Source organism: Arabidopsis lyrata (genome assembly GCF_000004255.2).
Source record: "Arabidopsis lyrata subsp. lyrata unplaced genomic scaffold ARALYscaffold_6, whole genome shotgun sequence".
Lineage (NCBI taxonomy): Eukaryota > Viridiplantae > Streptophyta > Magnoliopsida > Brassicales > Brassicaceae > Arabidopsis > Arabidopsis lyrata.
In genome coordinates this window covers 11689855-11715960 of record NW_003302550.1, presented here as the reverse complement: position 1 = coordinate 11715960, position 26106 = coordinate 11689855, and the positions used below count along the sequence as shown (strand labels likewise).

The following is a 26106-nucleotide window of genomic DNA, read 5'->3' as shown; positions in this document are numbered from 1 at the left end:
TGGAACGATGGATCAACAGGAGAACCAAACTTGGAAGTTACACGTAGATGGGTCTTCAACAAAGCAAGGATCCAGAGTGGGAATTAGGTTGGAATCTCCGACATCAGAAATTCTAGAACAATCATTCCGATTGTTATTCAATGCCTCCAACAACGAGGCAGAATACGAAGCCCTTATTGCCGGACTTCGACTAGCACAAGGAGTTGGAGCTAAGGAAATATTGGCTTATTGCGATTCGCAATTAGTAGTTAACCAATTTAATGGAGACTATGAGGCCAAAGATTCAAGAATGGAAGCATACCTCGAAGTGGTGAAGGATCTATCTAAAAATTTCTCGAAATTTGAATTAATCCGTATACCTCGGGGAGAGAATACAACTGCAGATGCACTTGCCGCATTGGCATCAACGTCAGACCCTGAGTTGAAGAGAGTTATTCCAGTAGAATGTATCTCGGAGCGAAGCATTCAGGACAGCAAGGAAACCCTCGTTGTTACAAGGTCTCGAGCAGCGGCGCGCGACCTGGCGAACCAGAAACCGAACCGCCACCCAACAAACGAAGAAAGTCAAAGGGATCAAACATATCTAACAAGGAACCCGTTGTCTTAGCTGAGGATGTGATTCCAGAAACAATATTGGAAACCGAACCATTAATCGAGGAGGATATTCTTGAACCAAATGAACATCCCGAACCAGAGCCACGTATATTTCACAAAGTTGACCAAATTCTGGCTAAAGACTGGGGGGCTGACTGGAGGGAGCCAATAAAACACTACATCACGACAGGCGAGCTTCCAAAGAATAAATGGCAGGCCAGGAAAATGAAAGTCGTTAGCGCGAAATTTTGTCTGTCAAGGGATGCGTTATATAGACGAGGTGTCAGTGACCCTTACCTATTGTGCATTTTTGGGCCCGAAGTCGAGATCGTCATGAGCGAAGTGCATGAAGGATTATGTGGGAGTCATTCATCAGGAAGAGCTATGGCTTTTAAAGTTAAAAGAATGGGTTATTTTTGGCCCACTATGATCACAGATTGTGTTAAGTTCGCCCAAAGATGCAAGCGCTGTCAACTCCATGCACCATTGATTCACCAACCGTCGGAATTGTTTTCCTCCATTTCCGCCCCATACCCGTTTATGAGGTGGTCAATGGACATCATTGGACCATTGCACAAATCAACTCGAGGTGTACAGTACCTTCTAGTCCTTACGGACTACTTTTCAAAATGGATTGAAGCTGAGGCGTATGTTGGTATCAAGGATTCGGCCGTGAAGACCTTTATTTGGAAAAACATTATATGTCGGCATGGAGTTCCATACGAAATAGTTACTGATAATGGACCACAATTCATTTCACACGAGTTTGATGCCTTTTGTGCGGACTGGGGAATCAAAGTTAGTTATTCTACTCCACGATATCCGCAAGGAAACGGACAAGCTGAAGCCGCGAACAAGACAATATTAAGCAATCTCAAGAAACGCTTAAGTCATCTAAAGGGAGGATGGTATGAAGAACTCCAGCCCGTCCTGTGGGCCTATCGTACAACCCCTAGGCGACCTACAGGAGAAACTCCATTCTCTTTGGTTTACGGCATGGAAGCGGTAGTACCAGCCGAACTCAATGTGCCCAGACTTCGCCGAACAGAAGCACCGTTAAATGAGGAGGAAAATTCAGCAATGCTTAAAGATTCACTAGATACCATAAATGAAAGGCGTGATCAAGCTCTAATTCGGATCCAGAATTACCAACAAGCAGCAGCCCGATATTACAATTCTAAAGTTAAAAGTAGGCCGTTCTTCGTGGGCGATTATGTATTAAGGCGCGTCTTTGACAACAAAAAAGAAGAAGGTGCTGGAAAACTCGGTATTAATTGGGAGGGACCTTACATTATTACCGAGGTGGTTCGAAACGGTGTTTATAGGTTAAAAGACCTAGAAGACAATCCAGTCAAGCGACCTTGGAATGTGATCAACTTAAAGAAGTTTTATGTTTAAAGGCTACATGCATTGTTTATATACATGAACTACGATTTGGCTTGATCCCGAAATGGGTACGTAGGCAGCTCGAAAACGAGTTCAGCTATTAATAAAATTTTTGTTTGATTTCTTTATTAAAGGAAGAAGGTTTGGCTATGCGAACATACAGGAGATTAGAAATAAAGCGTTTATTCAAAAAAAAGAAGGCGAAGTGTCCCTCATCGTACACTTCGAACTACGAAATCCTCGTTGACGAGCAGAACACTTCAACTCCTTGACCAGCAAGATCGAGGATCGGCATCATGCAGTCCGGAATACGAGCAAAGTCAGAAATCCCAAGCTCAATCCACTCTCCGGGGTGAGATTCGAGGATGTGAAGACTTCTTGACACTGTAGTAAGCCTGCGTTGCATCCGGTTAATCCTCTTCCGAAGTCTCCTCTTTTCTGACGTAAGCTTCCGGTGTTGAAGCTCGAGCGCCTCTATGAACGCCATCGCCGTTCCTTGATCTCTGGTTGGGAGATCCCTGATCAATTCACAGGGGGCTCGGATCTGAGATCTCAAGAAGCCGCGAAGTGGAGGAGGATGCCTGTTTGGCTCATTTGGAACATCTTCATTCATCATTCCGATTCTGGAGAAGTCGGGCATAGACTCCGAACAGCGAAGATTGAACTCCATACCTGCTAAAATGAAAAGAAGGGTGAGAAGTAAAGGGGAATTGAACCTGTAATTTATAGCAACCCCATATCCTTAGCAAGCTGCGGATTCTATCCAAGGGATGGAGTGATTCGCGGAGAGATTCATGCCCTCAAACAGATCCTGCATTAAAAGGTGCATCTCCGAGAATATTTTAAAAGAGAGGAAAGTTGCAAATATTTCCATAAATAAAAAGGGCCGAAGCCCATCACGAGTTTTTTAAAAAAAAAAAAAGAAAGAAGAAAGTGAAGAAATTAAAGAACACTTATGGGAGAGGCTCGGGAACAGGCTCCTTCATCGCCGATATAGTTCCCGAAGTGGACGCCTTGTTCGTGGCATCCACTTCGGAACGATCCTGAACGCGTTTCTGGCAGTTACTGGCCTCCTCCTCCAAGTCCTCTTCCTCTTCACTGTCGGACGAAACGGCGCAGACAGGGGCGTTCACGGGACCCGGGACTCCTCTAGCGCGGAGATACATCCGAAGCATCTTCGGGATCTCAGCAACGGAGTCAAAGTTCCGCCACTCCCATTGAAAGGGATCGCTCTCCAGGGCCCGTATCTTCCTTTCCACCCGAGCGATGCGAGCCTCGAGCGTCTGTCTTTTGAGTCCCAGCCGCTGCCTCTCTTCACACAAGCGACGGTGCTTGTCGGCGACCTAGCATAAAAATGGGTGAATAAGGCAAAACAAAAAGTTTTTAAGTCAAAAAACTTTAAATATTTACCTTGTCGATGAAGTCGCAAGCCTCTTTCTTCTCCTTTGAAGGGAAGTGAAAGACGGCGTGAGGAAAGAGAACGCCAGCCGGACAAGAAAAGTGGGCTGCCGGGAGCGATGGGGGCTACTTCTTCGTTTTCCATTCTTAAAATATTTCTCAAGTGAGATTCTATAGTCATGTTTAATAAAGCCTAGAGGTAGGTAAGCCTTTATTTATAATGATTTAGGGTTTGTCTTGGAACCATAAATCCATTAATGGTAGCGTTTCCGAGTGGGTTAAGCCACTTTTGGAAAATCGAGAAAAGGCAATTATTACATTAAAAGACGAGCCGTTCTCTTTAAGAAGGGAAAGAGCAACCATCACATTAATTGCAAAAGTTTCTAAGGCCCAAGCCTGGCAAGTTTATCGAGTTGACTAAACCCGAAGCGGGGAACTCGCTTTAAGCCGAGCTCAGCTCTCGCATTCTAAAAGAGAAAGGTCTGATCAGCCTAAAAATCTCGAAAGCATTGCCACAAGGCCACAAAAGGTTAAAAGCGGACTTTGCAAACCCGCATATAATTTTAACCAGACCCCCTTGGGCCACAACCTAAGAAAGGTTTAAAAGCCTCCTCAGGCAAATATTTTGTTCAAAAGAAAATAATAAAGCCTCCTTAGGCAAAGACAAGTTTGAAATTAAGTCCTAAAAATAAAGGGATAGTCCCCAATTTAAAGTGGACACAGCCACTACGGAGCAGCAGCCACCTCGGAATCCGGCTCAACAGTCGAAGCTTCATTCGCGTCCTTGGCAGCTGCTTGATCAGATGAAGCTCCTTGACCACCCTCCGCGGTACAACCAACCTCCGGAGTGACCTCTGGTACCATTGGAGCTGCGGGCGGGACAACGTTTTCCGTCTCACTTGAACCTAGAAATAATGATTCCAGTCAATCAAAGGTACAAGGTAAGAAAAAGGTAAGCCACAGGAACCAAGCGTTACCTGCCCAGTCTAAACCCGATTCACTGATAGGAGGTGATTCAGTAAAGAAAGCCTCGAAATCAAGCGGGTTGAAGATCGAAGTGGGAAGAGCTGCTAAGCGACTCCGTTTCTCAGAAAGGTTAGTCGACAGCTCGGTCCTTTCTTGCTCCTCGGAGAAATCTGCTTCATGGATTTGGTCCAGCAGAATCAAGTTGCTTTCGTGCTCCTTGATGTCTGACTCCAAGTCCGACCTAGCTTTCTCGGTTTGCATGAAGCGAATGGCCCCTTGGATCAATTCCATCCCGCGTCCCTTAACCTCCTTTCTGGCCTTCGATGCCGACCTTGCCAACTCAGAATCACGCAACTTGGCTAGCGCCTTGTACTTCGCGTCGAGCTCGATAAGTTGGTTGTTCAGGGTGTCGGCGGATGATTCGGATTCGTGAAGTCTACCTTGAACACCGGACAGTTCGTCCTGGAGTTTGTAATTCCGGTCATAGTAGTCTTGCAGTTCCCCCTTTACCTACGCCAACTCCGACGTTAACCTATCGACCTTATCCTCCAAATCGTGCTTAGAGCCAGCAGAAGAGTCGAGGTCAGCCTCAAGCGCTGAGAATTTCTTCTTCCACATGTCGATCTCCTTCTCTCGTCCAATGACCAACCCTTCGTAATGTTCGATCATGTCGTTAAATTCGCTTTGAGCCTGGCGTTATACATGAACCCGGGATGACGAGTCAGTTCGCAGAATGGCAATACAATAAAAAATATACACAAAAGAAAGCGGAACAAACCCGAGAAGAGTGATGCGCGTGAAGCAAATAACGTTCACGAATCGCAGGGCGCCATTTGTCAAAGTCTGGCAAGATCGAACCCGATCGGGTCTTGAAGCATCGGAAGACGCTGCCTTCTTTCTCCATAGCTGCGAAGAAGGAAGGGTTGTAAAAATTGGAATTTTAATAAAGACAAAAAGTTTAAGTGTGTGTAAGTCACCGAACCTGAAAGCGATTTGACTTGAGGTACAAGAGCAGGCTTCAGCCTCGAGGGAGCATCTCGAGATTCAGAATCTCCCTTTTTCGGAGACGCACTCCGAGCAGTCTTTCCACTATCAGGCTGGGAGGAGGAAGACATATCAACCGGACGTGGAGGACCCATTGGTTCAGGAGGAGGAGATGATCGAGGTGAGCGGTCAGTCCGGGCCCTCGACTTTTCCCTCTGCGGAGAAGAATCGCTGCGAGAAGACTTGTCTCTCGTCCGGCGAACCAAGTTCTTAATCGGCTCGTTACTAAAATCATCTCGGGGAGGACGAGGTGAATCACGGCGAGGAGATTGAACCCTCCGAGGAGAACGCGAGTCGCGACGATCGCGACGAGGAGTTAATCTGAAGGAAGCGACAGATCGAGCTCCCTCGGTGCTGCCATCATCAACTAGCAAGGTTCTACTGTAGTCCTTCTTGTCTATGGAAGTCGCGAGGAACTTCTTCTTCTCCTCGCAAGCCTCAGCCATCGGCTTGGAAAGCAACTTACGCTTGGCCGCAAGGGCCCGAGATGACATTCCTTGAGTTGAGGGAGGGGGAGGAATTTGGTGAAGATGACCAGGCGGACTCATCCTGAGTCTGTGGTTAGCTTCCAGGAATCGTTCAAGAGTGAAGGAATTCCAAAGGGTTTCCCCTTCAAGAATTATTTTGAAGAATTCGATGAACTCTTCAGATGGGAGGTTGGAAGCGATGAAAGCTGCAAAATGAAACAACGGTGTTAGTCAATAAAGATAAAGAAACAACCGGGAAAGATACGGGCAACCTAATCACTACCGGGTTTCGCAGACCACTTCGAAGGGAGAAAATCAGCGAGATTTCCAATCGAAGCGGGGGTTTTCTTAATTAGAAACCAAGGATGATGCCAATTTTCATCCTTGTTCGGAAGATGTGAAATGATGTTCCTGTTGGCATTAGGATATGCTGAGAAATATCCCGTTTTCTTCGATGAACTTCTCACGCTCAGAAGCTCATTCAGTTCAGCAACTCCGATAACATAACCGGCCTCTGCCGCGATTGTTATAATTCCAAGAATTGTACGGAGAAGATTGGGGGTTAATTGAGGAAGAGCGATTTCAAGAGCCGCTAGGTATAAAATTAGGGCTTCGGGAAGAGGAAAGGTAAGCCCGCAACCCTTGAAATAAATCTCATACACACAGAAGTAACCATCGCGATGGTTCTCTGGAGATTCTGTGGGAGAAGCTATTTGTGCTTCCGCCATAATTTCCGGCGGAATCCGGCAAAGCTCTCTCAATCGCTCGAGGGATTGAAGAGTACAAGTGGACCTGTAGTGCGGACCGGCAATGTCACCAGGGCGGGTGCACTCGTCGTTACTAGAACGCCTCTCGTCAAAAGACGGAGACTCGGGTCTATCGGAATCAGAAGTCATTGGGAAGAAAGAAAAATTCAAGATCCGGCGAAGAAGGGTTTTGGTGAAGGAACGAAGAGAGAGGTTTTGATTAAAGTACAAAAGTAAAAGAAGAGAGTAATGGTGAAAAGAAGTTACCTCAAGCTAATGATGAAACCGCCTCGGAAGTCGTGTGGGAAGTGGGAAGGTTTTTCCCGTTTTAATAGTAATTAATCAATATACGGTCATAATGATGACAGATGTCACTCGGTTAAAAATGGATAGTGCCAAAATTAAAGGAGTGATGAGATTTTAGGCGGGAAATCAGAAAGATTCTCGAGCGCAATCTTTGGCCACTTGAGCATTTAAAGTCCTCCGAACTGGAATAGCACTTCGAAGAACTTGGGGGGCTAATTGTTGGTGTCGGATCCCGCACCAGAAGTACGAGACCAACCAAAGATTGCCACGTGATCAAGATAATGGCCCATAAAGGATGAAGCCCATTGGACCCGTGAGCCGAAGGGACGGTCGAAGTGGTTGTCACCATTTCGAGAATCCGAAGTGACTACACTGTGACACGAGTTCGGTGTAGAAGACACGGGTAAGTCGGTTCACGGACACTTGGGCCGAAAGAGGCGAGGCCCATGAAGATCAGAGTCAACTCAAATTCAAACGTTGAGCATTAAAGCCGAAGAATCAAAACGGACACATTTAAGAAGAAATAATTGTGCTTAATTACTCATTTTAATGTCGTTTATCGGTGTATAAATATAGAGGCCGATGGCCATGTAAAGGGGATCTTCCTCTCGAGAGAGAAATAATATAGCAATTTTCGTATCAATTTACAAGTTTTTATATATTCATTTTTGTCCCTCAAGGATAATCTTTCCCACTTAACAAAAATACTTGAGTGTGTGAATCCGACATCCACAACCACAACAACCTAGCTTCTCCGATTACGACCATCGGTTCTCACCGTTGTGCTCGCTCCGGCTCTGCCAAATATTTTGCCGCCGTCACTTTCACCTCCATTAACACCATCTCCTTCGGCGACTTACAAAACGTCTCTGCCACAACACCATCTCGTCTCTGGCCACCAATACCATCTCGTCTCCGCCACCAACACCATCTTGATTGATTGTTTTTAAATAAAGAAATCTAAACCCTAATAACAATTTAGTAAACCCAAGGGCTGTAATTATAAACATTAATTGAATCAAAACTTCCAATTGAATTGAATAAAAACTTTCATTCATCTTCTAATTTAAATCAAATTGAAAAATCTTGGAGAAAGCTTTTAACACTGTTCAAGCCACCATCATCAAGGCTGAGCTCACCATCGCCGCCGTTATAAGTCGAGATTCAAGATTTAGTCGTTCTTAATCTTACCATCACCTTCTTCTACTTGCTTCTCACCACGGTGCAAGCCGCCGTTGTCACCGGGTCTCATCATCACCACAACCATCTCATTTACAGCGTCGTCTTCTTATTCTCTTCATCTTGACCGGATCTCATCATTATCACCGGATTTCATCGTTGCAATGACCATCTCGTTCACCGGAATTCTAAAACAAAGCTCGACATCATTTTTGTTTTAATCAAAAATCAGATTAAAACTGTAAAAGAAGAAGGGTAAAATTGTATTTTCGTCATATGAGAAATGCTCAAATACGCAAGTACCGGTGAACTGTCCTGATCTCGTAATTATTGTTGAAGATAATGCCAATCCGGTAATTTATTCATCTAGAATATGATTCGATTGTTCTACTAAATTGATACTATTGTTTATGTAAAAATTACTCACCAACCATCTCTTGGGTGTTGTGTATCTTGAAAACATGCGGTTTCATTTTAGTTTTTATTCATATTGGACTAGTTTATTACTCTCTCCTTTTTTTGTAGATTGATTTTATGAATTTTTCACATAAATTATATTTAATATATTTGAATTATTTATTCTACAAATCACATCACATTTCAAAAAAAATATTTATTTTATCTTATACTATTATTTAGAGAGTACATTTTGGAACTAACTTTACTTTTTGTAAATTATTACCTTGGAATGCCATTAGAGATAAAATTTGAAAGAGTCAATTAATTCAGCTTATTAAAGATAAACAAGTCAACTACTAATTTATATCACTTAATTAATTTAACTAAATTAGAAAACGAAATTATATTATTGATTAAAAAAAAAACAATGACCAATCAAAATGAACATATAATATTTGATATTTAACTTACCATATTAATTTGTTATTAATTATTATAGTTCACCTCTCATCTTTATATGATTATATTTATATGAAAAAAATAAATCATCCTATCATCTATATAACAAAAAAATATTTTTTTCCGCATATGCCAAGATTTGAATTTTTAAAAACGAATATAAATTGTTCAATCTATGAAGAAAATAATTTAACGGGTCAAAAATTCAGACTTGCGTAATATATTTTTTTAAAACAAAAATAAATTCAACAAATATCCGACTGAGTAATGGGTCAGAATTTGAACATTTATATTCAATTTCATACATTTATTTGTTTGAAATCTATAATTTTATATACTAAATTAAAATTTTTAAATTTTTTAATTTGCAAAATTTAAAAGGGCAATTGACAAAAATAGCACCAAAAAAAGTTTTTCTTCCAAAATTAGCACAATATTTCTAAAATTCCACAAATAGCACCATAAACTTCAATTAAACTTAACTAAAATATAAGATAGAAAATAAAAATGAGAGGCACTAACCTAATATTAAATTGAATCAAAATTTCTTTTAAATAGTAGAAATATATAACCTAAATAGGAATAGGAAACCCAAATATAACACCACAATCTAATATTACAATGAAAAATCTCTTTTAAAAGGTTTTCTAATTTATTTTGGTTGAATAGTTTCAATAGAAAAATTGTGGTTATATTAAAAAAATAAACTAGTGATAATACTTTTAGAACAAAAACTTAATAATAAGTCAACTAGTGATATTTTTGGAAGTTTATGCAGTTTGTGCTATTATTGTCCAGAAAACTTGTTTTAGTGCTATTTTTGAGAATTTTTCAATTTAAAATTAGTTTTACTTGATATTTTTAAAGAATATTATCAATAATACTTAATAGTTCAAAAATTTAAAAATTATAAATACTCTAATTCGATTTTTTAAACAATATTTTTAAAAATATTTATAATCTGCGGCAGGTTAAATATAACCAAAATTCAATCAAAATTCAACCAAAACTTCAACCAAAATTCAAAAATTTATATGAATCACTTAAAATTCAATTGAAATTCAACCAAGATTCAAGCAAGATTTCTGATTATGTAAAAAACAATTCAACAATCACTTACATCAAAATTTGACATGTGCAGAATACCTTTTCCGGATTCGTCGTTGTCCAAAAAGATTATGGAAGGCTATTCTACATATGTCAAAATTTTGATGTAAGTGTTTGTTTTTTGTTGAATCTTGGTTGAATTTTAAGTGAATCATATAAAGTTTTAAATTTTGGTTAAATTTTGATAGACCGGGGTATATCACATATGAAAATGGTGGGATGAGGGTATGATGGAAGAATTAACCAATTTGAGGCTCGAGATGCATGATACTCCTACATACTACATCAAATAAAATAAGTTATCCATTGTCACATTATCGATACACGAAAGAGCTATATTGCAGGTGACTTTTAAGATTGTGGTTTGACATGCATTTATTTGACATGGAGGTTTGTTTTGCAAAAAAATTACATGGAGGTTGTTTTTGCAAAAATATTTATGTTTTCAAACGGAGTTATCGGGTGTCATGTCATCGCTACACGGGAGGGTTGTATTGCGGGTGATTTTTGAGATTGTAGGATTGACTTGCATAATTCAGACTTGGAGGTTAAACTTGCAAACAAAATTGACTTAGAGGGTTGTTTTGCAGAAAACCCTATAATATATTATATGATGAAATGAGTTATGATCCTTATAACTATTTGAATATTTATATTTAATTTTATATAATTCTTTTTTTGAAATTCATAATTTTATATACTACAATAAAAAATTTAAAGATTTTAATTTGAAACATTTAGAACATTTCAATAAAGTTTGACAGCTCTATATATTTGAAAATTTGATGCTGCAAGCAATTTTGGAAATAACGAATATTAGATTATGCACGCAACATTTTCATTGAGATTCTAAAATGAAAATATAGACTCCACGTACGGATTAAATTTGATATTATTATATACTAAATATATGTTCATAACATATTTTATTATGTGAATAATTGGTAAATTCCATAATTAGCTAAAAAAATTTTTATTTCAACAACAAAAAAATTATAAATTGAAAAATAATTTCCTAAATTAATTCAAAGTAATAGCTAAGTTTCTTAACTAATTCAAATAATATATGTTTTAGATGCGATTTATTTATGATATTAGTTTTGGATCTAACTGAATTATATGGAATCTCATTTTATGGTTGTTAACATAAATTAACTCACTTTTGTCCAAAAAAAAAAAAAACATAAATTAACTCATTGTTCAAATAATATTAATTTTTTTGTATTAATATTATTTTCTGTTTTATATCTTAAAAAATTATTATCCATAATTGAGTATTATATAAAAAATAAAATATATTCATTCTATTATTATATATAAGGACTAACAAAAAAATTAATATTTTCAATTACTATTATAATATATCTTTATTATAAAATATATAATATATAAATTTTGTAATAAATAAAATTCAACCCGTACTATAGTACGGGTGATGATCTAGTTCTATATTACGAAGACTTTTTAATTACCCAGTAAAGAAAATTCTAAAAAACAATCTTTTTGAAACAAGACAAAAAAATTTAAAATCAATATACAAAAAATGGAGGGAATAGAAAATTACTTTATAAATCTTTTTGTATCGTAACAAATTTAATCCAATGAGTAAAAAATCTTACAAAACCACAATATGAACTTACAAACAAAGTTAAAACAGGTGATCACAATTCACAAAAATAGAGAGTAAAAATTTAAGGGCATACAATACATAGTCTAAAGTTTAAAGGATCTCCAGACATTTATAAGACTCATATAATCCTATTTTGATAAGCAAGTGAATTTTGCGATTGTTAGTTTAATCCTTTAATCATTAGTTAATTCTATAGTTTAAAATACCCAAAAGTCTTGTTGACCAAAAGAAAATCAGAAGTGTTTTTTTTTTTATTTTATTTTAATTCGTTTTTCCATTAATATATTACAACTTACTAGTGATCTTAATGGTAACTATTGTTAAAATGACCAAAATGAATAGATAGTGTAATTTCCTTATACTAGCACTAAAGTTTTATGGGTTTGCGGGAGATCGCACTGATGTAGACTTATTATACTTGTAGCTTTTAGCAAACAGGGAAAATAATAGGAAATTTCCCGCTTTACGACTTGTAATCATAATGTGTAGTCCAATTTATTCAAGTGAAAGAATACTTCAAGTGGTAGAATAAACTATTAGTTTCTCTGTTTACTCATAATGTGTAGTCCAATAGCTTACAATCTAATCATAATGTAAATTTAACCATTCGTGGAAATTAATGGGATCTTTATTAACTACTGTGGCAGTGGCTACTATATGGATAGTGGTAGAATACCTGACTTTTGTAGATTTCAAATATCAATTGGATCTGATTGGTAACCAAAAGCTGTATAAGTTTTTAGCTGTTACTTAGAGCTATAAACTTCACCGGAATAGTATAAAACTGTAAAAAATAGCTGTAAAAAAAACTGAGAGTAAAACTGTTAGTAGCACTTTTGATAAAGCTTTTATGATTAGTAAATGTCAAAAATTATGAGCCTAAAAATTAGTTTCATATTGCTGGATTCTTTCGGGGTCACACATTTTTGGACCAATTACATGATTCCAAAAAATCATGATTTATGTGTATAGATTAAATATTCAGTAATATTAATGACTAACTAAAATAAATTTTATCACCATCTTTCTTTTTTGTTCGTTGAATAATTTCTATATTCTATTCCAATTTTCTATGGTTTTGTGCAACTCTATATTGGTAAGATTAAAAACTTAACTTTCGTTTTTTGATAAATGTCAATTTATATTTCTAATGCAGATTTTTGATAATATTTATAATTATTCTCACTAATCTAATATATTAATTAATAAGAAAATTTATAAAATATATTAGTAAAAGGTAAAATAGAATATTTTTTATTTTTTTAGAAAAGTGTAATGAAACTTAAACGATATTTCTTTATAACCTAATAATTTTTTTTTTATAAACTCAAATATTTATTTCTTTTTAAAGGTTAAAAATGTGATTTTTCCTATGTAAAAAATTTTGTTTAGTTTTGATAGCACAAATATATAATAATAAATGAAAACCTATGTATCTTAAAGTTCGTGATAGCTATATTTTTAATATTTTTAGTTTTTTACATACGTTGTCTATTTTGAACGTTGACTCTTCAATTCAACGGTCTGAAATTCCAGAAGAGAAATGTCAAAAGACAAAAAAACCAAATCCAGAAGCGATCTATGATGCGTACCCCTTGATATTAGCCAGCTGTCTTCAATTGTGTCAATGTCTAAGGCTATCAAATATTGTATTGTTTTGTGAAATTCTGATTTACTTCTTTTAATAGTAATTGGACAAATATTAACTTTTTAAATTGTATTAGGTGTTTGTAGTGTATAGCAAATATTTTTCCTTAAATGAAATACATTTTATTTTGTCACTAGAAACTATAGAATTGCTATAGTACTCTCCCATTCAGTCCATCCCTGCCATAGAGTGCTTAAAATATTCTTTCACCTGAATAAACTATCTAACCTTCCAATGGCAATGCCTGCCATTAGAGATGCTTGAAGTGGACCAGCACCAGCACAACCCTTTTTCCCGCTCCGAACGCCATTGTCTTGTGAAGATCCGACGATTCGTATTTGCTATTATCAAGAAACCGCTCTGGCCACCACTCCTCTGGTCTCTCCCAACGCTTCTTATCCATGTTGCATCCATAGATGTTTATTGCTATCTACACATCAAGATTTTGAACTAGACTTTGTAAATGAACTTCAAATGAGAAATGCCTTATACAAGTTGGAATATCGCAGCGATGGACTGAATGTAAGTAATATAGTATATTTTTTTCTTTAAAATGTGAAACTATTACACAAATGACAAATATCACAAAATACAATTTATTTAGTTTTATTTTACCGAAATACATTTATTGAATGTACTACACATTTGTCTGTAACTCTTAATAGAAATCCTCCTCAACTTCACCCAAATCGTGATATATAAATGCAAAATTACGGAAACTTTATTGGAATCATGAATCCTAGATTAAGTGCAAGTGTAAGACCTAGAAGTATGGTAGAGTGTAAAAGTTATGATTAGGTCTAAGTGCAAGTGTGCAAGTGTGTGTCAATTAGATGATGTAATATAAGTATGTGTGTCTTGTAAGAAACAAATCCAAGTTATTAACAATGTAGCCTTTTAAAGCCACAACGTTTCTTGTTTTCTCTCTGAAACAATGAAACTAAAACCGAGTATGAGATAAAGAGAAAGAGAAAACAAACCTCAATGAGTGAAGAGGTAGGAATGTCAAACTTCCATTATATTTTGAAAAAGCCAAGGATCTTACATAAATACAGTAACTTTTCATAGGCATGGAGAAAAAGAAAAGAGAAAGAATAGATGAGAAAGAAAAGCTATACAGAGCCATTTTTTCTTCTCCAAGCTTAATAATAATAATCATGGACAAATGAATTACCTTCGTATCAAAACCCTTTTAAAACTTGAACATATAAGATGGTTTCACATTTAAATTCTTTTGCACACTACACCGTGGAAGAAGAAGCCATGTCCCATATCTCAAATTGATTTTCTTCTTCTTCTTCTTTTGAATTGAAAGCCCCAAAACATTTGTTGTTTTGTTGCTTCTCTATACAAAATTGTTGGCAGAATTCCACGTTCATACAATTGATTCATCTAATATTAAGATGCATCCATTTTGTTTCTATAAGATTCTCGCAAATTCAGTATGTCGTAGGACGTTAACATCATCCATCACAAAAGTCTCAACCTTCATTGTTTACGTACGTCATCCTTTTGTTTCTTTGTTAGACGTATTTAAAAGAAAGAATGGATGATCTAAGGTTTTGAGATAGGAGAGAACAGGGGCGGACCCAGATTTTTTTTTAACCCAGGTCATAATAAGAAAGAAAGGTAAAAAATTTAACAAAAGATGTCCAACTGGGAATCGAACTAGTGTTTGGGGGGGGTCATTTAATGACAGATTTGCCAACTCAGCTGCAGTTTCTTTATGGAATCTTTTACCGAAAAATATTTATATGATTATTTTACCAGGTCAGTTGACCTTCCTCTCTTCTTAGTAGGCCCGCCCCTGGGAGAGAAGAAGAAGAAGTTATTGCATCTGTTTTTACTTTCGTGAGAATGGTTTATACGTCTGCCATTGAGATAGTAAACTATGTGGGAGAGGGTTTGAAAGAGGTGAGAGGAAGTGAAGAATCTTAAGATCGTGGCAAGGAGCACTGCTCAACACATGGCTTCAACACATCAATCTCATCAACTTCTTTCGATTCAGGTGGGAACATTTGCGATTTAGGATTTTTTTCAAAAACTTATGTTTTTCAAAATTTGTTCTAATGGTGACCAATGGACAACCCATTTGGACATGAGCGTTAATGGGCATGGTCCTTAATGGACGTGGTCGTTAATAGACATGGTCACTATTTGTCCATAATTAAAATGGTTAATATTGGACCGGGCTAATGGACGTGGACAACCCATTTTGACGGCTCTAAGGAGCAGTTGCTGGAAAAAAGTGGTAAGAGTTTTATTTTTGTCAAAATATTTCTGTTGAATAATACTAGTAGAATTGATCTACGAAGGTGAAAGAGCAAAATTTGAGACTTACAGATAATATGTGAATTGGATTTTGAAGTCCAATGCTTGTATGTGGAGTAAACGTGGGATTTTGAAATACTTGATAAAATGCTTGGATTATTTTTGTTCATGTTTTATGAGTAAAAATACATTCAAATCCAAAATGAAACAAATCAAATAAATATTGAATAACAGTTGTTTTTTAATTCATTTTAGAATACATCAAACAAATACTTATTCAATAACATCAATTTTTAACGTACTTATGCAAATACATAATTGAATAACATTTGGGTGCACAAAAAAAAAAAAAAAAAAAAAGAATAACATTTGATTTCAAAATCCATTAAAAACCTATATCCAATAACACCCCCTTAAGTACACGTGACAGAAGGAAAGACTTGCAGTTTTTGAAAAGTGACTTGTGATTTTGAATCTTTTATGGGATTTAGCCAGTGTTTTCACACTTGATCCAGACCGCCCGGTTAGACCCGTTAATCCGCTATATAAACACTTTTTAGTTAGGGTTTAGTAATTAGTACTAATATCCGGTAGCTTTAAAACCCGAAAACCCTATAGAAACTCGTTTTTGACCTGCGATCCGGTAAACCAGTCGAGTAACAGTTCCCAAGAATCCATTTGATTTTAGAAATAAAATTTAGAACTTTTTCAATTCTTTTCAAACTGCGATATATGACTCAACACATCTCTCGTCTAATCCGAATTTCGTCTTTATTAATTTATTTTCATCATTTGTGATCTCTTACTATCTTCATATTTTTTTTGTTTTTAGTTGGATTTAGAAGCTGTTGACAAAAAAAAAAAGGCTAAAAATGGATCCTTAGATATGTTTCCTATTAAACCGCAGATATGTTTCCCGAAAATGTAAATACAATGTTACCAAAAATTAAAGTTTTGGTCAACATACAAAGATATCAATTGATAATTGACAGAGATATTTGACCAGGATGAAGTCGAATTAATTAGTGCCCTACCAGTGGGAGCGATACACAAGGACGATACTTTGGGTTGGCACTTTACAAAATCCGGCAAATATTCAGTTAAGTCGGGGTATCATACCGCAAGGTTGGATAAGTCAGAGTCTAGCTCCTCTTTCATTGGGCCAGATCTCATTAAGTTAAAGGCTAACACTTGGAAAGTACAATGTCCACCAAGGATACGTCACTTTTTATGGCAAATCTTAACGGATTGTGTACCGGATACAGAGAATTTAAAGAGGAGAGGAGTTGTTTGTGACTCAGGATGTGCCAGATGTGGTGCACCTGAGGAGACAGTCAATCACACACTCTTTCAGTGCCACCCAACACGACAGGTTTGGGCACTTTCTCAAATTCCTACGGCTATGGGGATTTTCCCCTCGGATTCTATTTTTACGAATTTAGATCATCTATTTTGGAGGATACCTTCGGAGGTTGATTCCAGTGCTTATCCATGGATTCTTTGGTATATCTGGAAAGCACAGAATGAAAAGATTTTTGGAAATGTTGATAATGATCCGCTAGAGGTTTTACGGCTAGCGGAAAAAGAGGCACAATTGTGGCAATCAGCTCAAGTGGAGCTTCATAGTGAAAATCAAGAATCATGGGCAACTCCAAACCGGCCTCGAACGAGGGGGGTGTCTATTGATTCGAATTTCACGGGATATCGTTGTTTTGTGGACGGATCTTGGAAGGACAATGATAAGTTTTCCGGACTAGGGTGGTTTTGCACACCATCACATGGTGAGCCGACAACAAGGGAAGCTGCTAACCTCCGTAGAAGCCTATCTCCGCTACATACAGAATTCGAGGCCCTCCTGTGGGCGATGAAGTGTATGATTGGTGCAGATAATCAAGATGTAGCTTTCTTTACAGACTGTTCTGACTTGGTGAAGATGGTGTCTTCCCCAACCGAATGGCCGGCCTTCTCAGTGTATTTGGAGGAATTTCAGAGCGACAAGGAAGAGTTCTCCAATTTCTCTCTTTCTCTAATTTCTCGATGTGCTAATACTAAAGCAGACAATCTGGCATGAAAAGTTCGTACGGAACCGCTACACATCACCTATGTAAACAACATTCCTCAGGAATGACTCTTTTGAGCTCTTTTTAATTTCGGATGACAAAAAAAAAAAAAAAAAAAAAAAAAAAAAAAAAAAAATTAAATTGACAGAGATATCAATTTCTTTAACATGGGTAAGGCATGATTCTACTTATATATCTTGTTGATCTCCATAGAAACTGAGAAATTATAATAACTTTTAACTCATTTTATAATAAATCATATTAGTACGTTGCTTTAATCTATGTTTTAGTTATCTTGTTGCTCTATGTATGTTCAATTGGCATCCTATAAGAATCAATAAGATGATGCAATCGCAGAGGATTGAAAAACGTTTGAAAGTAGATAACTATTTGGCTCTGCTCTGTTATTTTTAGTATGTTAAAAGTAACGAGGAATAATTATATTTTACCAACAACAGTTTAGTTGAAGTTTACTTCAATAATGTTGGATAGAGCTAGTGAGGATAGAAACCTTGAGGGACAAACTTTCATCAGTTCCATAAGATAACTGCGTCACCATCAAAACTCAAACCCCTATAATACATGTTATACCATATTGAAAAAGAAAAAAAAAATTCGGACAGTGCTGTTTATTTAACAGATAAAGGTAAAACTAAGAAAAGAAAGAAGAGATTTGTGTCTTAAGAACGCCTTGGATTGATAATAGCCATGAGAGGATAAAGCTTTTGAGAGGTCAAGCCATATGTATCCACATTCTCTTCTTCGCCGTCTCGAAGCTTCCATTCAAATTCTTGAACTAATCTCCCAATGGCAATGCCTGCCATGAGAGATGCTTGAAGTGCACCAGCACAAACCCTCTTTCCCGCTCCAAACGCCATTGTCTTGTGAAGATCCGACGATTCGTATTTTTCATCCAGGAACCGTTCCGGCCACCACTCCTCTGGTCTCTCCCAACGCTTCTTATCCATGTTGCATCCGTAGATGTTTATTGCTATCTACACATCAAGATTTTGAAACTAGACTTTCTAAATGAACCTCAAATGTAAAATGACTTGGGACTTGGCAGTAATATAGACTTTGTACAGAGATGGGATATCGCAGGATGAACTGAATGGGAGTAATATAGTATATACTATGATTTAGTCCCACAGGACAACAGGAACTCCCTCCCCTTCCTGTCCATCTCATTCCCAAACAGGATTTAGAAACTTGTGCTAATTGTGAATGTATTTCCATACGGGACAGAACATTATAAACAGAATAGAAAGGCACAAGACTGCTCACTCCTAGTGAGGGCTTTAGTGAACACGAGAATTTACCTCGCTTCCTGCAGGGACATGATAGCCTCCGATTTGTGTATCCTCGTGGGCATAGCGAATGGGAACTAGAGGAGCCGGACTGTATTTTCTAAGCGTTTCGTGGAAGACTCCATTGAGATAAGGAACTTGAGACAATTGCTCTTCTTTGATCGTTTCTCCACCGCAGATATTTTGGATTTCTTTACACAGACGATCTTGGACACTTGGATGCTTTGCGAGTTCATACATGGCCCATTCAGTTGTGACCAAAGTAGTGTCAGCTGTCTCGATAATCGTCTCCCAAACCAATATTGCAATTTGCTCCATTGTTAGTGTTTTCGCTTCCGACATCAAGAAGTTGAGATAGCAATCATCATCCTGTTTCTAAGTAGAGATTAGATCAGAGGTGTAATGCAATATATGAAGACAGTTCAAACAAAACATACCGATTCTGAATCATTCTGCTTCAGTCGATCTTGAATCAGAGCATTCATCACCGCAAGTCTACGTTTATGCTTTTCCTGTATTCTTGATTCAAAACTTTTATTCGGAATCCATTTCAAGTATGGGAAGAAGTCTCTCCAATCAACATCAATTGCACCCTCCATCATGTCATGTACTAAAACCTTGAAGATCTCATCTTTCGACAAAGTAACACCGAGTTCCGTAACATAAATGGACTCTACATCTTTCCCAAAGGCCTATGAAAACAAAAACAAAAATCCATTTTCACACTTTCCCTTGACGAAGAAATAATAGAAATATATGTTTCCTGAAGTATAGGATAAACAAAATACTCACTTGCTTCAATGCAACTCCAAAAAGCTCATGCTCGAATATAGCCCTGAAGTTTACAGGTTCTTGCGGTTGATCCCTCGCGTGGGCATGCAACTTGGAAGACACATTCTCAATGAGGGCATCTCTGTAATGTCTTTTTCGTTTCTGCAAAAAATCAACACAACAAAAAGATTGATTCAGTTTGCCATTATATATATCGAAGAGAATCTGCGAGATAAATCAGCAGTGAATTCACCTGTGCATTAGCACCCAAAAGGCCATTCAAGATACACCGTTTCACCAATTTGTGGAAATCATCATAATCACTAGTAGCAACCATAGATTTGTTGCAAGTAAGGACTGTCAACGCATTCGACAACTTTCTCGTCGAGATAGACGAAAACCGCGTCACCATGGCCTGAAAACAAACATACAAAGAGCAACCTAAACGATAAGAGAGAGCATCAACTACACTTTCCAACATAAGTTCAGACTACAATCATATAAATAAGAACAATCATTAAGTTGTGTTCTTGATTGTAATCGACAATTCAAGATCGAAAAAAGGAACGATTTTTCGATTCCAAAACATATCAATCAAACCTCTTTGGCGGTTTCAGTTGAATTGAGGACAATAAGAGAGGAAGAACCCATCTTTATAGAGTAAATAGGACCATAAATCTCTGACCATCTAGTGAAAGTCTTGTGAGGTTTCTTCTCTTTTAGTTGCAGCAAATTCCCAATAACCGGAAACCCTGGTACCACTGCATCAAAACCCCAACTTTAAAATTCTCAAAGATCCAATTTTTAGTTCCCCAAATCACTAAAATCAAAGAAAGTTTTAAACTTTGACCAAACCCATGAATCGCAAGACCTAGATACTCTCAAATAGGGAAAAAGAAACAAACCTGGAACAGAGGGGAGAGAAGAAACTTCAGACATGTTCTTTTTGGTGAAGGAGAGTAGTTTCTTGAAGAAGATGATGAAGATGAAGGAAGAGAGAACAAAGCCAAGGAGAATGGAGAAGAAGGCCATGGAAGGAGAGTGTGATTGGTGTGTTGCTGTGAGTTAAGAGAAGAAACTGAAGTGATGATGCATTCATTGTGTGTATAAAGTGAAGAGAAAGGAAAGTTTGGATTTTTCCTCTTATTGGCATTTGGCAAGTTTTTGATTTTGGTGTTTGGATTTTACCTAATTTGGGATTTCAAAGAGACATGATGAATGCATCCGTTCTATGAGAGATTCTCTTTGTGGCACCATTTTTCATGTTATCTTTTTATTATTTTATTTATATTTTGTGACACGACATGTTTTTCTCTAAACTGGCCGTTTCATCTTTCATTGTAACTGATTTTGAGTCAAAATATACCGTTATAACCTATTGTTTTGTTATAACCTATTGTCGTGAGATATGTCTCCTTGAATTATATCTCTTTGCCTCATCTTATTAGTCTTTTGCTTCTCTTGTTTGGGCTTAGTTTATGGGGAAATCTTGTCTTCTGCCGGCTTAAGAGTTTGTTCCAACATGTATTTCACCTTGTATCTTTCTTTGATGATTATAATGAAACTAGATGACAAAAAAAAAAAAAACCTATTGTTTTGTTTGATTTAAATGTATATATATATATTATATCGCGGTACACCTCAGATCAATTTTTTATAACTAAAATTTTTAAATTTTAAGTCGTATTTGTTTTGTGAATATTATTTGTTTTGTTTTTTTTTTTTGTCAAACATTTTGTTTAGTGTTTAAAATTATATAATTGTATTTGATTGTTAACTATGTTACTGAATTATATATGTTCTACGGGTCAAACTTAAAAACATCAAAAATTTATATCATCTAATTTGAATACTATTTTTAAAAAAAATTTAAACATTGTTAATTAAAGAAATAAAATATGACCATGCGGTGTACCGCGGGTTAAATCCTAGTAGATTAATATTTAAGACACTCATAAATGATTTAGGGATGAAGATGGTCGAAGGTGGACAAATTTAATTCAAATACATACGATCTAATTTTTGTATTGTTCATCAGATATGATCAAAGTGTATATACAATATTTTACTTATAAAACAAAAATAAAATAACATGTAATTACTGTTTCAACGTATAAGAATCAAAGAGGTTACAAAGACATTAGTTTCATGAATTTGTGTATCTCCTCCGTACTAATCTTTTATGTTTTAATTTTATCACTCTCAACCAAAAAGTAAAATACGCGCTGTTATGCAAACATATGTAAATGTAGTAGCCATTTGAATCAGAATGTTTCTAGTGTTTTGAAAATGTAGTTGTTTTGTGTGTTTGTTAATGTGAGGAGATGTAAAGCTAGAGTATATATATAGGCGAGATTAGGTCAATAATCTTTTGGTAGCCAAGGAAAATTTATTTGCAACTTCAACTAAATTATAATCAAATCTTTTTAATCGGATTTTTTATAGGAATATGCAACTAATCCGTTTTTAATACAATCTAATAGTTTCTATTGTCGAGATAATGAATTCAATATTTTGTCAAGATTTTATGGAAAATAATTGAACATTGAAATTCAGTTCAAAATCTTTACTTAAATAGAGAATATATGATAATTGTCGAGATATTAGGGAATATTTTTGCGAGATTTTTGACAACTATTTAAGTAATGAATCGAAATTAAAAATCTTTACTTAAATAAAACAAATCTAAACAATTAATGTCAATGGCATTCCTCCGTAAATACTTTCAAACTCCATTATTTATTTTATAAATGTACTCCGAAAATGTAAATATACTAGATTTTAACCCGCGGTACACCGCGGGACTATAATTTTTTTGAAAATTATCTATTATTTTGTTTGATTTAAATGTATTTATTATATATATATATATATATATATATATATTACCCCGCATTAAACCCGCGGATCAATTTTTGATAACTAAAAAATTGAAATTTTAAGTTGAATTTATTTTGTTAATATTGTTTGTTTTGTTTAGCATTTATTGTATTTTGATAGTTAATTCTACGATTTCACTCGTAGTACCGCCTCATATTAATATTGATTCAAACTCGTCCTACCATATAATCATGTCCCGTGAAATTAAACATTATTTTGTTATTAATTTTTATAATATTTTAATTTAAAAAACATATATAATTTGAGTCAATTTATAAGTTTGCTTTAAATGGCTCCCATAATATATATATTTTTAAATTTTTATAGAGTTCAAATATCATTAATATAATAAACTTTTATAAAATTTAAATATTATAAATACTTTAAACGCTTTATCATCTTAAAATATTTAAAAATTTTAAACTTCTTATAAATTTTTATAAAGTTTAAATATTTATAATATTTGAAACTTCATAAAAGTTCTAATATCGACCCAAACTTCATAATTGTATTTTGGTTGTTAATTCTAAGATTTCACTCGTAGTATATAGTTCCGTATTAATATCGATACAAACCCGTCACACCATATAATCCCGTCCCGTGAAATTAAACATCATGTTATTATTCTTTTTAATAATAATTTTATTTAGAAGACATATAATTCGAGTAAATTTAAAAGTTTGTTTTTAAATTGTCTCTATAGTATATATATTTATAATTTTTATAGAGTTCAAATGTTATTAATATATAAACTTTTTTATAGAATTGAAATATTATAGATACTTTAAAAGTTTTATAAAATTTAAATATTTAAATTTGTTATAATATTTAAATTTCTTATAATATTTAAACTTATAATATTTAAATTTCTTATAAGTTTAAAATTAATAATATTTAAAATTATTATAAATTTAAAATATTCATAATATTTGAAACCTTATGAAATAATAATAATCTAAAATAACATATTATTCCATAGACATAAATAATAGTTATATATTTGGTAATAATGTTTTTTTGGAGTTAATCTAATTTATAACTAAACAAATTATTTATAGCCAAAATGAGTTTGGTTTATAATAAGTAATATAGCAAAATGAGTTTGTCAAATAACGAATAATAACCATAATTTAATTAATGTACATTAAAATAAATATATTTAAAAAATGAATTACTTAAAAAAATTGGTTTGTCAAAATTAATTAATATCTTTACGATATTATGGAAAGGATTAGTTATGGTTAAGATATTATGTTAAGATTTTTTTGGTAATTAATATATTTGATTTAAATTTTTGAAATTAAATAATTAATGCCAGTGGCATTGCTTCGTAAATACTTTCAAACTCCAGGATTTATTTGCTAAGTGTACTTCAAAAATGTATATATATATATAGATATATATATATATATATATATTATTTATTAAGCTAAAATATATTTATAACTATAAAAATATTTCTTGTATATAAAAGAAATGTTCCTAACTTCTTAAAATAATTTTTTTTATAATACTAAAATTTTTAGTTTATAAATAAATTATATATTACATGTATTTTTGGTAAATTTTATATTAAACCTAGAGCCGGTTTAAGGGGTTTTCAGCTAATTTTTACATTAAATATAAGGTCTACTTTTTATAAAAAACAAATTAAGTTAAGGGTCCCAAATAATAATATTTATCCATATTAATGTAGAAAATTTTGACTTATTAGTTAACGGTTGTAATTTCTTTCTTATTTTTGAATAAACATTGCGGGAGACAATTGTCTCACGTTTCCGACGAAAACAAAAAAAAAAACTAAATGTTTTTATTCGTTAACAGCCCACGATTTACTTGAATCGGCCCTGGTTAAGCTGGTATCTTAACCGTTGTTAACAAGTCATAAATTTTTTGCAAACGCACATATTTCTAACCGTTATAGCAATTGTATTAAGTGCTTAATAACACTTAAAACCTCTCTGCTGTGTTTAAATTCATTTAGGCCTTTAAATGGTTGGTTTCATCAGTTTTCTAATATCAAACTTAGAAAGAAAAAACTATTCTTCGTTTCTTACTTTATAACCGGTTCGAATTTAGTTTTGATTTTTTCGTATATAAAATTTTATTATAAATGTTGTTTGATATTAGATTTAGTGAATCAACATAAGTGCTTACACTATTTTTATTTTTTTTAATAACAGGAGATTCTAGACCAAAACCTGTAATATTACAGCATGTAATATTAGTTTCGTTCCAAGCGTCAGTCGAACCGGCGACCTGTAAGCTTCGCTTAGGATCTTCACCAGTTGAGCTAACGACACTTGGTTATACAGACTATTTTTATACACATGATAACATAATAACCCCGAATTACTTAAACGAACATGTATTTACAGAAGAAAAAAACCACAGCAAGCAAAAACCTAGAACATAAGTTGGAAAAGAACATCTAAGTAAAAAAGAAAGCCAGTAAATCAAGCCAAACCCCATTAATTTCCACAAAAATTACATTAAAAACATATCATCGAACTGATGATTTTTTGCGAACCTCACTCTATTCCTTGCCATGTTTTCTAGCTGTGAAAAAAACAACAAATTCTTTTTAATATAATTTAATTTCATATATATGGTTAAGTAAGAAAGGTAAATCTTACGTGAGAGCGAGGAGGCGTTGGAGGTTTTTAAAACGTGCAACCTCTTCACGGTCGATACAAACATCCTAACAAATAAAGTAAACTATATCATTAATTTGTCCAAAAATTCATATAAATATCCAAGAACATGCCCTTTTCAGAAAAAAAGGAATGATATGATGAGAAATGGCCAAACTCTTTCTAGGAACTCATATCGAAAGCAATTGTTAAAATTATTCGAAAATAAAAATTAAGTCACTATTAAATTAGTTATGTTTGATATAAACTTACTCCCAAGGAACATCTCCGACCAGAACTTTATCTCCTTCAGTGTCTTCGTAGACCAAAGTGTATTGTCTGTTTAGATCCCACGAATCTTTCTTAGAAAAGAGTTGGTCAACGGCATGTGAAAGCTGTTGGTAGTTGTTATAAGCTGAAAGGTTGACTTTTCTTCCTATGGGAACTCCTTCCATGTTGATCTTAACGTACAACTCTTTCTCTTCATCACTCTCTCTCTTCTTCATCTCCTCCTTTAGCTGCGCCGTTAGGTTTCGCCGGGATGATCTTACCGGCGGCCATCCCACCACTGGAGCTACCTCAACCCTGTTTTAGCCATATCTAGTTATAAACTTAAACACAAATACTTTTTGATAACTAGAGAAATCTTGGACCGAAACCTAGACTAATGTCCCAAAACCGTAGAATAACCGGGATTTTTATATCATATTAGACATCTATAGTGAACAAGAATGATTCAAATCAAAAATCAATCATGAGAAGAGATTAAGAGAACCTGTTATTGGAAACGAATGATGTATCTTTGGTAGAGCTTTTTTGCTTAGATCCATTGATGTTATTGTTGGAAGTGAATTG

The 26106-nt window shown here is 34.9% G+C and overlaps 2 protein-coding genes across 6 annotated transcripts in view; both read right to left on the bottom strand.

Annotated features, from left to right (window-relative positions):
• The window catches only part of LOC9308254 (ent-kaurene oxidase, chloroplastic), a 37585-nt gene extending 16694 nt beyond the window's left edge, over positions 1-20891 (bottom strand). Inside the window, exons 1-7 of one of the 5 annotated variants that reach the window (XM_021022194.1) lie at positions 20644-20889; positions 20339-20499; positions 19992-20153; positions 19760-19900; positions 19405-19659; positions 18980-19342; positions 13545-13759 (exon numbers count right to left, since the gene is read on the bottom strand). In XM_021022194.1, coding sequence (XP_020877853.1) covers positions 13580-13759; positions 18980-19342; positions 19405-19659; positions 19760-19900; positions 19992-20153; positions 20339-20499; positions 20644-20770 — 1389 coding nt within the window. In that variant the 5' untranslated portion in view covers positions 20771-20889 and the 3' untranslated portion in view covers positions 13545-13579. Of the gene's footprint in view, positions 1-13544; positions 13760-18158; positions 18677-18979; positions 19343-19404; positions 19660-19759; positions 19901-19991; positions 20154-20338; positions 20500-20643 lie in introns of those variants that run through there. The other 4 variants (XM_021022191.1, XM_002872139.2, XM_021022195.1 and 1 more) reach the window with 4 other exon arrangements.
• A 3917-nt stretch (positions 20892-24808) lies between these two features.
• On the bottom strand, positions 24809-26106 carry LOC9308253 (auxin-responsive protein IAA28; the record flags this gene model as incomplete). The annotated part of the gene is made up of 4 exons (XM_021020483.1): positions 24809-25177; positions 25255-25319; positions 25525-25836; positions 26027-26106. Coding segments are annotated over 4 exons (480 nt in total), but the record flags the coding sequence as incomplete, so codon positions are not given.